This window comes from Misgurnus anguillicaudatus, chromosome 22 (assembly GCF_027580225.2).
Source record: "Misgurnus anguillicaudatus chromosome 22, ASM2758022v2, whole genome shotgun sequence".
NCBI lineage: Eukaryota > Metazoa > Chordata > Actinopteri > Cypriniformes > Cobitidae > Misgurnus > Misgurnus anguillicaudatus.
Genome location: NC_073358.2, coordinates 15,570,945 through 15,584,276, shown reverse-complemented (window position 1 = coordinate 15,584,276; position 13,332 = coordinate 15,570,945). Strand labels below are relative to the sequence as shown.

The 13,332-nt window shown below is 38.4% G+C and overlaps 1 protein-coding gene across 3 annotated transcripts in view; it reads right to left on the bottom strand.

Moving 5' to 3' along the window:
- The window catches only part of LOC129415447 (uncharacterized), a 79,562-nt gene that overhangs the window by 10,490 nt on the left and 55,740 nt on the right, over positions 1-13,332 (bottom strand). Inside the window, exons 2-8 of one of the 3 annotated variants that reach the window (XM_073860582.1) lie at positions 10,482-10,530; positions 10,285-10,359; positions 9,914-9,946; positions 9,685-9,782; positions 9,113-9,584; positions 8,962-8,993; positions 8,696-8,846 (exon numbers count right to left, since the gene is read on the bottom strand). In XM_073860582.1, coding sequence (XP_073716683.1) covers positions 8,696-8,846; positions 8,962-8,964 — 154 coding nt within the window. In that variant the 5' untranslated portion in view covers positions 8,965-8,993; positions 9,113-9,584; positions 9,685-9,782; ... (1 more) ...; positions 10,285-10,359; positions 10,482-10,530. Of the gene's footprint in view, positions 1-8,695; positions 8,847-8,961; positions 9,585-9,684; positions 9,783-9,913; positions 9,947-10,284; positions 10,360-10,481; positions 10,531-13,332 lie in introns of all 3 variants that reach the window. The other 2 variants (XM_073860580.1, XM_073860581.1) reach the window with 2 other exon arrangements.

Genomic DNA, 13,332 nt, shown 5'->3' with positions numbered 1-13,332 from the left:
GCTAGGGTACTGTATTTGGTTGCTAGGGAAAAATTTGACATCCAATAGTGATTACACTCCGAGTCACGAGTCAAAAGGTCCAACTCCTGTGTCTCTACGATGTTCTGATGCGGAGATATAAGGCCTGGTTTACTCTGTTGCTAGGGTACTGTATTTGGTTGCTAGGGAAATAATTGGCATCCCATAGTGATTACACTCTGAGTCACGAGTCAAACGGTCCAACCCCCATGTCTCTACGATGTTCTGATGCTGAGATATAAGGCTTTGTTTACTCTGTTGCTAGGGTACTGTATTTGGTTGCTAGGGAAAAATTTGGCATCCCATAGTGATTACACGCCGAGTCACGAGTCAAACGGTCCAACCTCCGTGTCTCTACGATGTTCTGATACGGAGATATAAGGCTTTGTTTACTCTGTTGCTAGGGTACTGTATTTGGTTGCTAGGGAAAAAATTGGCATCCAATAATGATTACACTCCGAGTCACAAGTCAAACGGTCCAACCCCCGTGTCTCTACGATGTTCTGAGGCGGAGATATAAGGCTTTGTTTACTCTGTTGCTAGGGTACTGTATTTGGTTGCTATGGGAAAAAATGGCATCCCATAGTGATTACACGCCTAGTCACGAGTCAAACGGTCCAACCCCCGTGTCTCTACGATGTTCTGATGCGGAGATATAAGGCTTTGTTTACTCTGTTGCTAGGGTACTGTATTTGGTTGCTAGGGAAAAAATTGGCATCCCATAATGATTACACTCCGAGTTACGACTCAAACGGTCCAACCCCCGTGTCTCTACGATGTTCTGATGCGGAGATATAAGGCTTTGTTTACTCTGTTGCTAGGGTACTGTATTTGGTTGCTAGGGAAAAAATTGGCATCCCATAATGATTACACTCCGGGTCACGAGTCAAACGGTCCAACCCCCGTGTCTCTACGATGTTCTGGTGCGGAGATATAAGGCTTTGTTTACTCTGTTGCTAGGGTACTGTATTTGGTTGCTAGGGAAAAAATTGGCATCCCATAATGATTACACTCCGAGTCACGAGTCAAACGGTCCAACCCCCGTGTCTCTACGATGTTCTGGTGCGGAGATATAAGGCTTTGTTTACTCTGTTGCTAGGGTACTGTATTTGGTTGCTAGGGAAAAAAATGGCATCCCATAATGATTACACTCTGAGTCACGAGTCAAACGGTCCAACCCCCGTGTCTCTATGATGTTCTGATGCAGAGATATAACTGTTTGAATTTTATGTTGCTAGGGTGCTCAAAAGTGGTTGCTAGGGGCGTGGCTTAAAAGCTTTGGGAATATCCTGATAGACTGATTGGATGTCTGAGTAAAATGAGCCCACCCCCTTGTCTTTACGACATTGTAAAGCAAAGATATCCCATCTGGAACTTTTTTATTCCCTTATATGGGCATGTTTCCTGCCCCATTATAAGTCAATGGGAAATTTCGGGTGCCTCTTACATCCCAGGGGTACAACTTACACCCCAATGTGATCTATGTTCTTACAGAGTCTACCACCCTCTTCAAATAATGTAACCCACATGTTTCTACAAAATCCTCGCTCGTACCTATGACCCGTCAAAGTTTTTGCAATGTTAAGTCTATGGGATTTTCCCCCATTGACTTTTCATTGGGGCACTTTTGGGCGCCTCTTACACCCCAGGGGTACAACTTACACCCCATTGTGATATATGTTCTTACAGAGTCTACCACCCTCTCCAAATGTTGTAACCTACATGTTTCTACAAAATCCTCGAGTGGAGCTATGACTCGTCAAAGTTGGGCTCAATGTTAAGTCAATGGGATTTTTCGGGTGGTTTTTCGCCCCCCTTTCGAAAATCCTGCACCCGATCGCTTATAAAAGTCATAGCAGTCGTGTCCTTAATAAGCCCGTTGATTTGAGCCCTCTTTCATGGGTCTACGACAAACCGTGCGGGACGAGTTAGGTGCCGAAAAAACGTGCAGATGTAAGAATAAAATATAACTAGATAGAAAAGTTTGTTGACAAACTTTATGTTGGCTTGACAAAGCCTGGCCTGAACGTTTAAAACGGTTTGACAGAAGTTTAGTTTAGTAGGCTATCTGGCTGTTAGTATGTTTAAGTATGAAGCTAGCCTGATTTAGCATGAAGCTAGCATGATTAGCCTGAAGCTAGCAGGAAGCTAACATGATTAGCATGAAGCTAGCATCAAGTTAGCATGATTAGCATGAAGCTAGCATGATGCTAACATGAATTAGCATGAAGCTAGCATGATGCTAGCATAATTTAGCATGAAGCTAGCATGATGCTAACATGAATTAACATGAAGCTAGCATGATGTTAACATGAATTAGCATGAAGCTAGCATGATGCTAAGATGAATTAGCATGAAACTAGCATGATGCTAACATGAATTAGCATGAAGCTAGCATGATGCTAACATGAATTAGCATGAAGCTAACATGATGCTAACATGAATTAGAATGAAGTTAGCATGAAGCTAGCATGATGCTAACATGAATTAGCATGAAGCTAGCATGATGCTAATATGAATTAGCATTAAGTTAGCATGAAGTTAGCATGATGCTAAAATGAATTAGCATGAAGCTAGCATGATGCAAACATGAATTAGCATGAAACTAGCATGATGCTAACATGAATTAGCATGAAGCTAGCATGATGCTAACATGAATTAGCATGAAGTTAGCATGATGCTAACATGAATTAGCATGAAGTTAGCATGAAGTTAGCATGAAGCTAACATGAATAAGCATGAAGCTAGCATGAAGCTAACATGAATTAGCATGAGGCTAGCATGATGCTAACATGAATTAACATGATGCTAACATGAATTAACATGAAGCTAGCATGATGCTAACATGAATCAGCATGAAGTTAGCATGAAGCTAGCATGATGCTAACATGAATTAGCATGAAGCTAGCATGATGCTAACATGAATTAGCATGAAGTTAGCATGATGCTAACATGAATTAGCATGAAGTTAGCATGAAGTTAGCATGAAGCTAACATGAATAAGCATGAAGCTAGCATGATGCTAACATGAATTAGCATGAAGCTAGCATGATGCTAACATGAATTAGCATGAAGCTAGCATGATGCTAACATGAATTAGCATGAAGCTAGCATGATGCTAACATGAATTAGCATGAAGCTAGCATGATGCTAACATGAATTAGCATGAAGCTAGCATGATGCTAACATGAATTAACATGAAGCTAGCATGATGCTAACATGAATTAGCATGAAGCTAGCATGATGCTAACATGAATTAGCATGAAGCTATCATGATTCTAACATGAATAAGCATGAAGTTAGCAAGATTTTTTATGTAATTAGCATAAAGCTAGCATGAAACTAGCATGAAGCTAGTATGACTTAGCATGAAGCTAGCATGAAGCTAACATGACCAAAAGACCCAACCCCCATGTCTCTATGATGTTCGGATCCAGAGATATAAGGCTTTGTTTATTATGTTGCTAGGGTGCTCATATTTGGCTGCTAGGGGCGTGGCTTAATACCTCAATAAGAATCCTTAGAGACTGATTGGATGCCTGAGTAAAATGAGCCCACCCCCATGTCTCTGTGACACTGTGCTGCAAAGATATCCATCTGGGCATTTTATAATGGCAGTCTATGGGAGATGTTGCTAGGGTGCACACAAATGGTTGCTAGGGGCGTGGCTTAATAGCTATGGGACGATCCAGAGAGACTGATTGGATGCCTGAGTAAAATGAGCCCACCCACATATCTCTACGACACTCTAAAGTAAAGATATTCCATCTGGGACGCTTTTATTCCCTTATATGGGCATGTTTCCTGCCCCATTATAAGTCAATGGGGAAATTTGGGGGCCTCTTACACCCCAGGGGTGAAACTTACACCCCAATGTGATGTATGTTCTTACAGAGCCTGCCAGCCTCTTCAACTGTGATAACCCACAAGTTTCTACAAATTTCTCGCTTGCAGCTATGAACCGTCAAAGTTTGTCACAATGTTAAGTCAATGGAAAATTTGGGGTGTTTGAGCGCCCCGTTTAGGAATTCGGTAGGTCCCATCAGTTAGAAAAGTCATAGCACCAATCTACGTACCAGTCTTAAAAATTTTGTAAAGTTTTGTGGGTGTAGCTTGAAAGCTCTAGGAGGAGTTACTGTGAGAAAAAGTGTGGACCAGAAGAATAATAATAACTAGATAGGTACATTTCCTGAAGAAAATGTGAAGTGGTGCTTGCCGTGGCAAAATTCTGGGGGCAATGTATGATTATACTCCGAGTCACGAGTCAAACGGTCCAACCCCCGTGTCTCTACGATGTTCTGATGTGGAGATATAAGGCTTTGTTTATTGAAGGTAGTATGATTACAATGAAGTTAGCATGATGTTAGCATAATTAACGTGAAGGTAGTATGATGTTAACATGATTAGCATGAAGCTAGCATAAAGCGAACATCATTATCATGAAGCTAACATGATGTTAATATGATTAGCATGATGTTAGCATGATTATCAGGAAGTTGGCATGATGTTAGCATGATTAGCATGAAGTTAACATGAAGCTAGCATGAAGCTAACATGATTAGCATGAAGCTAGCATGATTATCATGAAGCTAGCATGATTAGCATGATGTTAGCATGATTAGCATTATGTTAGCATGATTAGCATGAAGTTAGCATGATTAGCATGAAGTTAGCATGAAGCTAGCATGAAGCTAGCATGATTAGCATGAAGCTAACATGATTAGCATGAAGTTAGCATGATTAGCATGAAGCTAGCATGAAGCTAACATGATTAGCATGAAGCTAGCATGAAGCTAACATGATTAGCATGAAGCTAGCATGAAGCTAGCATGATTAGCATGAAGCTAGCATGAAGCTAACATGATTAGCATGAAGCTAGCATGATTAGCATGAAGCTAGCATGATTAGCATGATGTTAGCATGATTAGCATTATGTTAGCATGAAGTTAGCATGAAGCTAACATGAAGCTAGCATGATTAGCATGAAGCTAGCATGAAGCTAACATGATTAGCATGAAGCTAGCATGATTAGCATGATGTTAGCATGATTAGCATTATGTTAGCATGAAGCTAGCATGAAGCTAACATGAAGCTAGCATGATTAGCATGAAGCTAGCATGAAGCTAACATGATTAGCATGAAGCTAGCATGATTAGCATGAAGCTAGCATGAAGCTAACATGATTAGCATGAAGCTAGCATGATTAGCATGAAGCTAGCATGATGTTAGCATGATGTTAGCATGATTAACATGAAGTTAGCATGATTAGCATGAAGCTAGCATGAAGCTAACATGATTAGCATGAAGCTAGCATGATTAGCATGAAGCTAGCATGATGTTAGCATGATTTTAGCATGATTAGCATGAAGTTAGCATGATGTTAGAATGATTAGCATAAAGATAGCATGATGTTAGCATGATTAACATGAAGCTAGCATGATGTTAGCATGATTAGCAAGAAGTTAACATGAAGTTAGCATGAAGCTAGCATGATTTAACGTGAAGTTAGCAAGATTTATTATGAAATTAGCATTAAGCTAGCATGAAACTAGCATGAAGCTAGTATGACTTAGCATTAAGCTAGCATGAAGCTAACATGACCCAAAGACCCAAACCCCATGTCTCTATGATGTTCGGATCCAGAGATATAAGGCTTTGTTTATTCGGTTGCTAGGGTGCTCATATTTGGTTGCTAGGGGCGTGGCTTGGGAGTGGCCAATGATGTGGCCAGTTATTACACTCCGAGTCACAAGTAAAACGGTCCAACCCCCGTGTCTCTACGATGTTCTGATGTCGAGATATAACTGTTTAAATGTTATGTTGCTAGGGTGCTCAAAAGTGGTTGCTAGGGGCGTGGCTTAATACCTCAATTAGGATCCTGAGAGACTGATTGGATGTCTGGGTAAAATGAGCCCACCCCCAAGGCTCTATGACACTGTGCTGCAAAGATATCCATCCTGGCATTTTATAATGGCAGTCTATGGGAGATGTTGCTAGGGTGCCCAAAATTGTTGCTAGGGGCGTGGCTTAATAGCTGTGGGATGATTCTGAGAGACTGATTGGATGCCCGAGTAAAATGAGCCCACCCACGTATCTCTACGACACTGTAAAGCAAAGATATCCCATCTGGAACGGTTTTATTCCCTTATATGGGCGTGTTTCCTGCCCCATTATAAGTCAATGGGGCACTTTTGGGCACCTCTTACACCCCAGGGGTACAACTTACACCCCATTGTGATCCATGTTCTTACAGAGCCTAACACCCTCTTCAAATGTTGTAACCCACATGTTTCTACAAAATTCTCGAGCGGAGCTATGACTCGTCAAAGTTGGGCGCAATGTTAAGTCAATGGGATTTTTCGGGTGGTTTTTCGCCCCCCTTTCGGAAATCCTGCACCCGATCGCTTATAAAAGTCATAGCACACCTCTCCTCAATAAGCCGGTCGATTTGAGCCCTATTTCATGGGTCTACGACAAAGCGTGCGGGACGAGTTACGCGCCGAAAAAAGTGTCCAGAAAAAGAAGAATAATAATAATTATAATAATAAGTATGCAAGATAATAATAGTGATGCCTTGCATAAATGCAAGCACCACTAATAATAATAACTAGATAGGTACATTTCCTGAAGAAAATGTGAAGTGGTGCTTGCCTTGGCAAATTTCTGGGGACAGTATTTAATTATACTTCCAGTCACGAGTAAAACGATCAAAACCCCGTGTCTCTACGATGTTCTGATGCGCAGATATAAGGCTTTGTTTATTCGGTTGCTAGGGTACTATATTTGGTTGCTAGGGAAAAATGTGACATCCCATAATGATTACACTCTGAGTCACGAGTCAAACGGTCCAACCCCCGTATCTCTACGATGTTCTGATGCTGAGATATAAGGCTTTGTTTACTCTGTTGCTAGGGTACTGTATTTGGTTGCTAGGGAAAAAATTGGCATCCCATAATGATTACACTCTGAGTCACGAGTCAAACGGTCCAACCCCCGTGTCTCTACGATGTTCTGATGCGGAGATATAAGGCTTTGTTTACTCTGTTGCTAGGGTACTGTATTTGGTTGCTAGGGAAAAAATTGACATCCCATAGTGATTACACTCTGAGTCACGAGTCAAACGGTCCAACCCCCGTATCTCTACGATGTTCTGATGCTGAGATATAAGGCTTTGTTTACTCTGTTGCTAGGGTACTGTATTTGGTTGCTAGGGAAAAAATTGGCATCCCATAATGATTACACTCTGAGTCACGAGTCAAAGGGTCCAACCCCCGTGTCTCTACGATGTTCGGATGCCGAGATATAACTGTTTGAATTTTATGTTGCTAGGGTGCTCAAAAGTGGTTGCTAGGGGCGTGGCTTAATACCTATGTAAGGATCCCGAGAGACTGATTGGATGTCTGAATAAAATGAGCCCACCCCCTTGTCTCTATGACACTGTGGTGCAAAGATATCCATCTGGGCATTTTATAATGGCAGTCTATGGGAGATGTTGCTAGGGTGCCCAAAATTGTTGCTAGGGGCGTGGCTTAATAGCTCTGGGATGATCCTGAGAGACTGATTGGATGCCCGAGTAAAATGAGCCCACCCACTTATCTCTACGACACTGTAAAGCAAAGATATCCCATCTGGAACTGTTTTATTCCCTTATATGGGCATGTTTCCTGCCCCATTATAAGTCAATGGGAATTTTCGGGCTTCTCCTACACCCCAGGGGTACAACTTACACCCCAATGTCATGTATGTTCTTACAGAGCCTACCACCCTCTTCAAATTTAGTAACCCACATGTTTCTACAAAATCCTCGAGCGGAGCTATGACCCGTCAAAGTTCGGCGCAATGTTAAGTCAATGGGATTTTTTGGGTGATTTTTTGCCCCACTTTCGGAAATCCTGCACCCGATCCCCTATAAAAGTCATAGCACACCTCTCCTCAATAAACCGGTCGATTTGAGCCCGCTTTCATGGGACTACGGCAAACCGTGCGGGACGAGTTACGCGCCGAAATTTTGTCCAGATATAAAAATAATAATAATAAGTATGGGGAATAATAATAGTGATGCCTTGCATAAATGCAAGCACCACTAATAATAAGCTTAGATCGAAGAACAGTATGTTGGCTTTGTCAAGCCAACATAATAATAATAATATCCCTGAGGAATAGTAATAGTGATGCCTTGCATAAATGCAAGCACCACTAATAATAATAATAAGATATAAGTTTAATAGCAATAACAATATATTGGCTTTTTCAAAGCCAACATAATAACAATATGTTGGCTTTTTCAAAGCCAACATAATTATCTGTGTACAGTTCGTAGGGCAATGTCTGTCAAACTCCTAAAATACAAAAAAGCAATATATACAACTAATACATTTTATTCCTATGATATCTGTGTCTGAAAAACATACAGAAATGTAAGTTATTCACTTAGTATCTTCCTTTTATCTGAAGCTCTGTTTCATTCGTAGTTCAATAAGGAACTAAAATTGCTTTATTTTGAATTTAAATCAGTATTTCATGTCTATTTATTTATTTTGTAGGTAGCCATGTAATAAAATTATAGCGTAATATCAGTTAATTGTTAAAGAGACTAATGACACCAATCCACTTTAAACAGCATTAGGACAAGAACTACTTTATCATTTATAGGTAAAGTGTTCGTTTAAGTATTTACCTGTAGGTGGATCTGATTTCGGATCAGTGTGTGTGCTTGTTTCTATGCCTCCATTCAAAGATCTCTCTGAACCTGGATCTGGACCACCATCAGCACTTTTACCTGAACCTAAGGATTTCCCTGTACACCTGGATCTCTTAGGCTGGAAATCCTACAGTTATTTAAAAAGCAAAATAAATAAGCAGCAGGGCCTAGTTAAACATCTTAAACTAGCTTCTAAAGACACTGATTACACAAACAAAATGAATCAATCAATGTTGTCTTACCATATCAGAGTCCACTTCAACTTTGCTAATTTCTTGAAAAAAGAAGCAATTAATAATTAATTTAAAAATATTAATTTACACATTAAAAAATAATAACAACAATAAAAACATAATTTTGTCAATGGACTACCACAAACATTTTGGTACATACCTGATGGTGAACTGGTTTCACCAAGGCAGACAACATCCGCAGACACAACACAATATGCAAGTTCCAACAAGACCACAAATTAGACATTATGATCCCATTGGAACTCACATACTGCGCCGTGACCACAAACACCATCTGCCCTGGTAGAGAAAACATTTTCTACTATACCCATTTCTCTACGTCCAATAAAAAATGTCCTCTTCCAAAGGGTTGGGATCTCCGAAACAGATCCATATTCTTGGTTAAACTGCTCCTTTGTCCACCTCGTGCCATCTGCATGACAGAGAGTAAGTGTACTTCCCTCTCTTTCTTCTGCCATCCAGAACGCCTCCTGAGCAATATTGATGAGTTCATCATAACCCTCGTTGCCTGTGACTAAGATCCTTGGTGGGGCCTCCTCAAGAATTAGTTTTTGGTACCTCCCAGGTTTTTTGGATGTTCGTGGTTTCCACTCCATGGGACTCAGTTTTATCTTGCAGTAAAACAAAAATGTATGGTTGGTAACATTCTTTAGGCCTACACAAATCAAATTACATACATACAACAATGCCATAATAATTGCAAAAACTAACCTTTAATAAGGACTTTTCTTTTTGGCGAAGGGGAAACTGACATTTTTTCACCTGTGGTTTGATGAATTGTTTTGCCTTTGTAAATATTTGTGCTGCATCTGTGATATAGAAATCAGTTAAGATTTGCAATAAACAGTAACAACACTCTAAAATAAAAGAACTGGCAACCAAACAAATTAAGTTTTTTTTTATAATGCCATTGATATAAATTTTAAATGTGTCTCCTTACCCATAAATGCCTTCTCGTTTTTTTCTTTTGTCTCTAAAATATTAGGTAGAGATATTTTAAATATAGATGAAAACAAGTAAAAAATATTAGGGTTGTATAACAATTAATAGCAACTATTCGTTTACAGAATAATAGGTTTTATTTACGTCATGTTTGTATGTGTACTATACTGTGAATAATAATTATGTATATAAATACACATACGCACACATGCATGTAAAACTTCAAGAAAGCAATATATTAAGCATTTATATAAAGGCCTGTAATATAAATTATATAAAAATTTATATACACATGTAAATTATTTCTTAAACATGAACTATTATACACAGTACATAGGTACATAAAAAGGGATATCAGATGCTCTTTACCTCTTCCACTGTGCGACTCCTCTTCACTCAGCAAATGTTTCACTCTGGCATCAAAGCCCTTTTGAGTAAGTTCATCTAAAAGTCAAATTTGGTGATGGATTAACTACAAGCAGATGTAAATATTACAGAAGTATGCATTCAATGTACACAGAAAGCTAATACAATGTAATTCAATGTAATGTTTCCCCATTACATACCACGTTCAAGTTGTTTTTTTAAATCTTGTATTCTTTTATCTTATCCATCCTTTTAAAAAAAACAAATGTAAGACATTTGTACATTACTTTAGATTGATTAGCAAAACCCTAAATCCTGTAACGTTATTGACATTCTGTCTTTTACTAACTTCTTTATATATGTATGTATGTATGTATGTATCACATGAGACGTCCAAAGGACGTTCAGATTATGTCCATATCGGGTCCGTCGGTCCAGAACAATCTGTCTAAACGACGTGCAGATCCAGTACAGTATTTGGACGTCTGACTACGACGTCTTTTGGACGTTGATATGTAGTTCAATATTTGAGGGTCCGTTCTTGGACATCATGTAGACGTTCAAAACAGGTTCAGAAAAAAATATATAAAAACTTATGCAATAAAAACGACAAATGAGTTGACAAATGAGTTCTGATTCAAAACAATGTAACATTACGTTTTTTTGTGTGAAAATTCTTTTAGGTGATAAAATATGTTATCTTTTTATGAATGAATGTTCACAACGCGTGCCAAAATCTACTGCATTTCTTTTGTGTAATTTGCAAATTAAACCAAATTAAAGTGTGATTTACAAAAATAATCAACATTGCAATTTTAAGTTTAACCACAAGGCGAGGTGGCGCGTGATCTTTTTTTGCACGTGATCAACAGACGTAATTAAGCGAGCCCCAGACGTAAACGGACTCAACGGACTCAACCTGCTGTGAACAGGTAAGTTATGTTTATCCATTCCAAACAGTGTGTGTTTATTTTGTTTTGTGTACTTATTTTATTATCAAAAATGTTTTTGTTAGAAAACGTCAAGTTTTTCGAGAATTGTTTTCGATAAACGGATGACAGAATTTGACACCGCGGAGGATAACGTTCCGTAGGCTATTTTCAGCCTTGGTTAGTTATTAACTGACTGTTAATATGTTCGCGTATTAAATATTTTTCAGTGAGTTATTTTAGACCGTCTTGGGGAACTCGTCTTTTAGTCCGAGGGGAACTCGTTTCTTAATAACAGCCATGTGAAATTAAATACACGGTCGTAAAATTGACTTTTCCTTCCCACACAAAAAAATGACATCCGTCCTTTTATAATATTAACCATTTGAATGCATTTTTAATGATTTTGTCTAAGTGACATGCTTAAAAGTGGGCTTCTATGGTAAAAGTTCACCTGTCAATCAAAGAGCTCAGTTCAATACAAGCGCACAGGCACTGTAGGAGACTGCGGTAAAGTTGGTTTGATATTCAGACATTCGGACTTCCGGGGTCAATAACTTTCTTAGTAGACATGGCAGAAGTTTAATCTTAGCAATTTCTAATTACCAAGTGTCTTGCCTATAACCTACATTTTTCACAATCGCTTAAAATATCCTAGTATCGTTGTAATGTCCTACCTTGTTGCGAATGTCTGTTGAATATCCAACTGGGTGCTGAGAGAAGCCTAGGGACCGTCTACAAAGTGATATTTTTCTTCATTAAGTGCGACCACTTAATGATTGAAGCCGTTTTAATTACCTATATAGACCTATCAGAAACTATCAGCTTGATTTGCTATGTCTGCTAATGATGTTTAATGACATTTTTAGCAAGAACATTTACATTACAATGATATGTCGAATGCCTAGAGAATGGAAGATATAAAAATGTAGAAGAGTAGTTATTTGTAAGCAGTCCAGACGGAAAGTCAAGTGTTACATCAAGAACAAAGATAATCTCTGCATTTTACAACTCTTTATATGTTTCTGTTTGTCTCAAAATAAAGAGGCACTGTGTTGGTTTTCTTAATCATATGTTTCTGTTCAATAGGTTTGAAAGAAGAAGCCTGATTACCCTGAAATTTTCACTGGACCCTCAAGAAAATACTTCAGGCCACATTTTGATGTTTTATTAAGTTCTAAATTTGCGGTTGTGAGTGTGGTAAAGAGCAGTTATATTATTAAAGCATGTAACGGTGTTCTCAATAAATGAACTTATGAATTTACTGTTTATGATTTTTGGGTGTATTTGTTTTATTACTTGTATTTCTAAAAAAAAGAAATTGTCACAGTTTCATAATTTTTGTGCATGTATTGATTTTTAACATTTTGCAAAACAGTCCCCGTCCATGGTACTGAACATCATGTTGTTCACACTTAAAATTGTAGACAAGCAAAACGTGTGGCATCAACCTGTATGTTTATTTGAAGTGAATGATACCCAAACTAGTTTTCAACATGTTTAAGATGTGTAGTTGAGAATTATTTGTAGTAAAGTTTGACTAGAAATGCAGTATGCATTTATTTAATGACACATGATACGGTTCAATAGCTTTTCAAACGTGGGATGCATGATCTTTATTGAACTCTAAAGAACATACTATATCTCTTCTATGTACAATTATTTATAGTACAATTTATAACAGCACATTTCTCTATGGGAAATCCCTATGCAACAACATTCTTTTCAATACTTTTACAGATAAGGGGTTCACCACTCAATACAAGGATGGGAATTCATCAATGTGCTCCAAGGAACATATTATAACTCTCAGATGTTCACTTATTTGCTCACAACTGAATATTCATCACAGAACATTTCTCTATGGGAAATCCCTATGCAAATACATTATTTTCAATAACTTTACAGGTAAGGGGTTCACCGCTAAAAAACAACATGGGAATTAATCAATGTACTCCAGGGAACATATTACAACTCTCAGATGTTCACTTATTTGCTCACAAATGAATATTCATCACAGTTCATTTCTCTATGGGAAATCTCTATGCAAATACATTATTTTCAATAACTTTACAGATAAGGAGTTCACCGCTAAAAAACAACATGGGAATTAATCAATGTA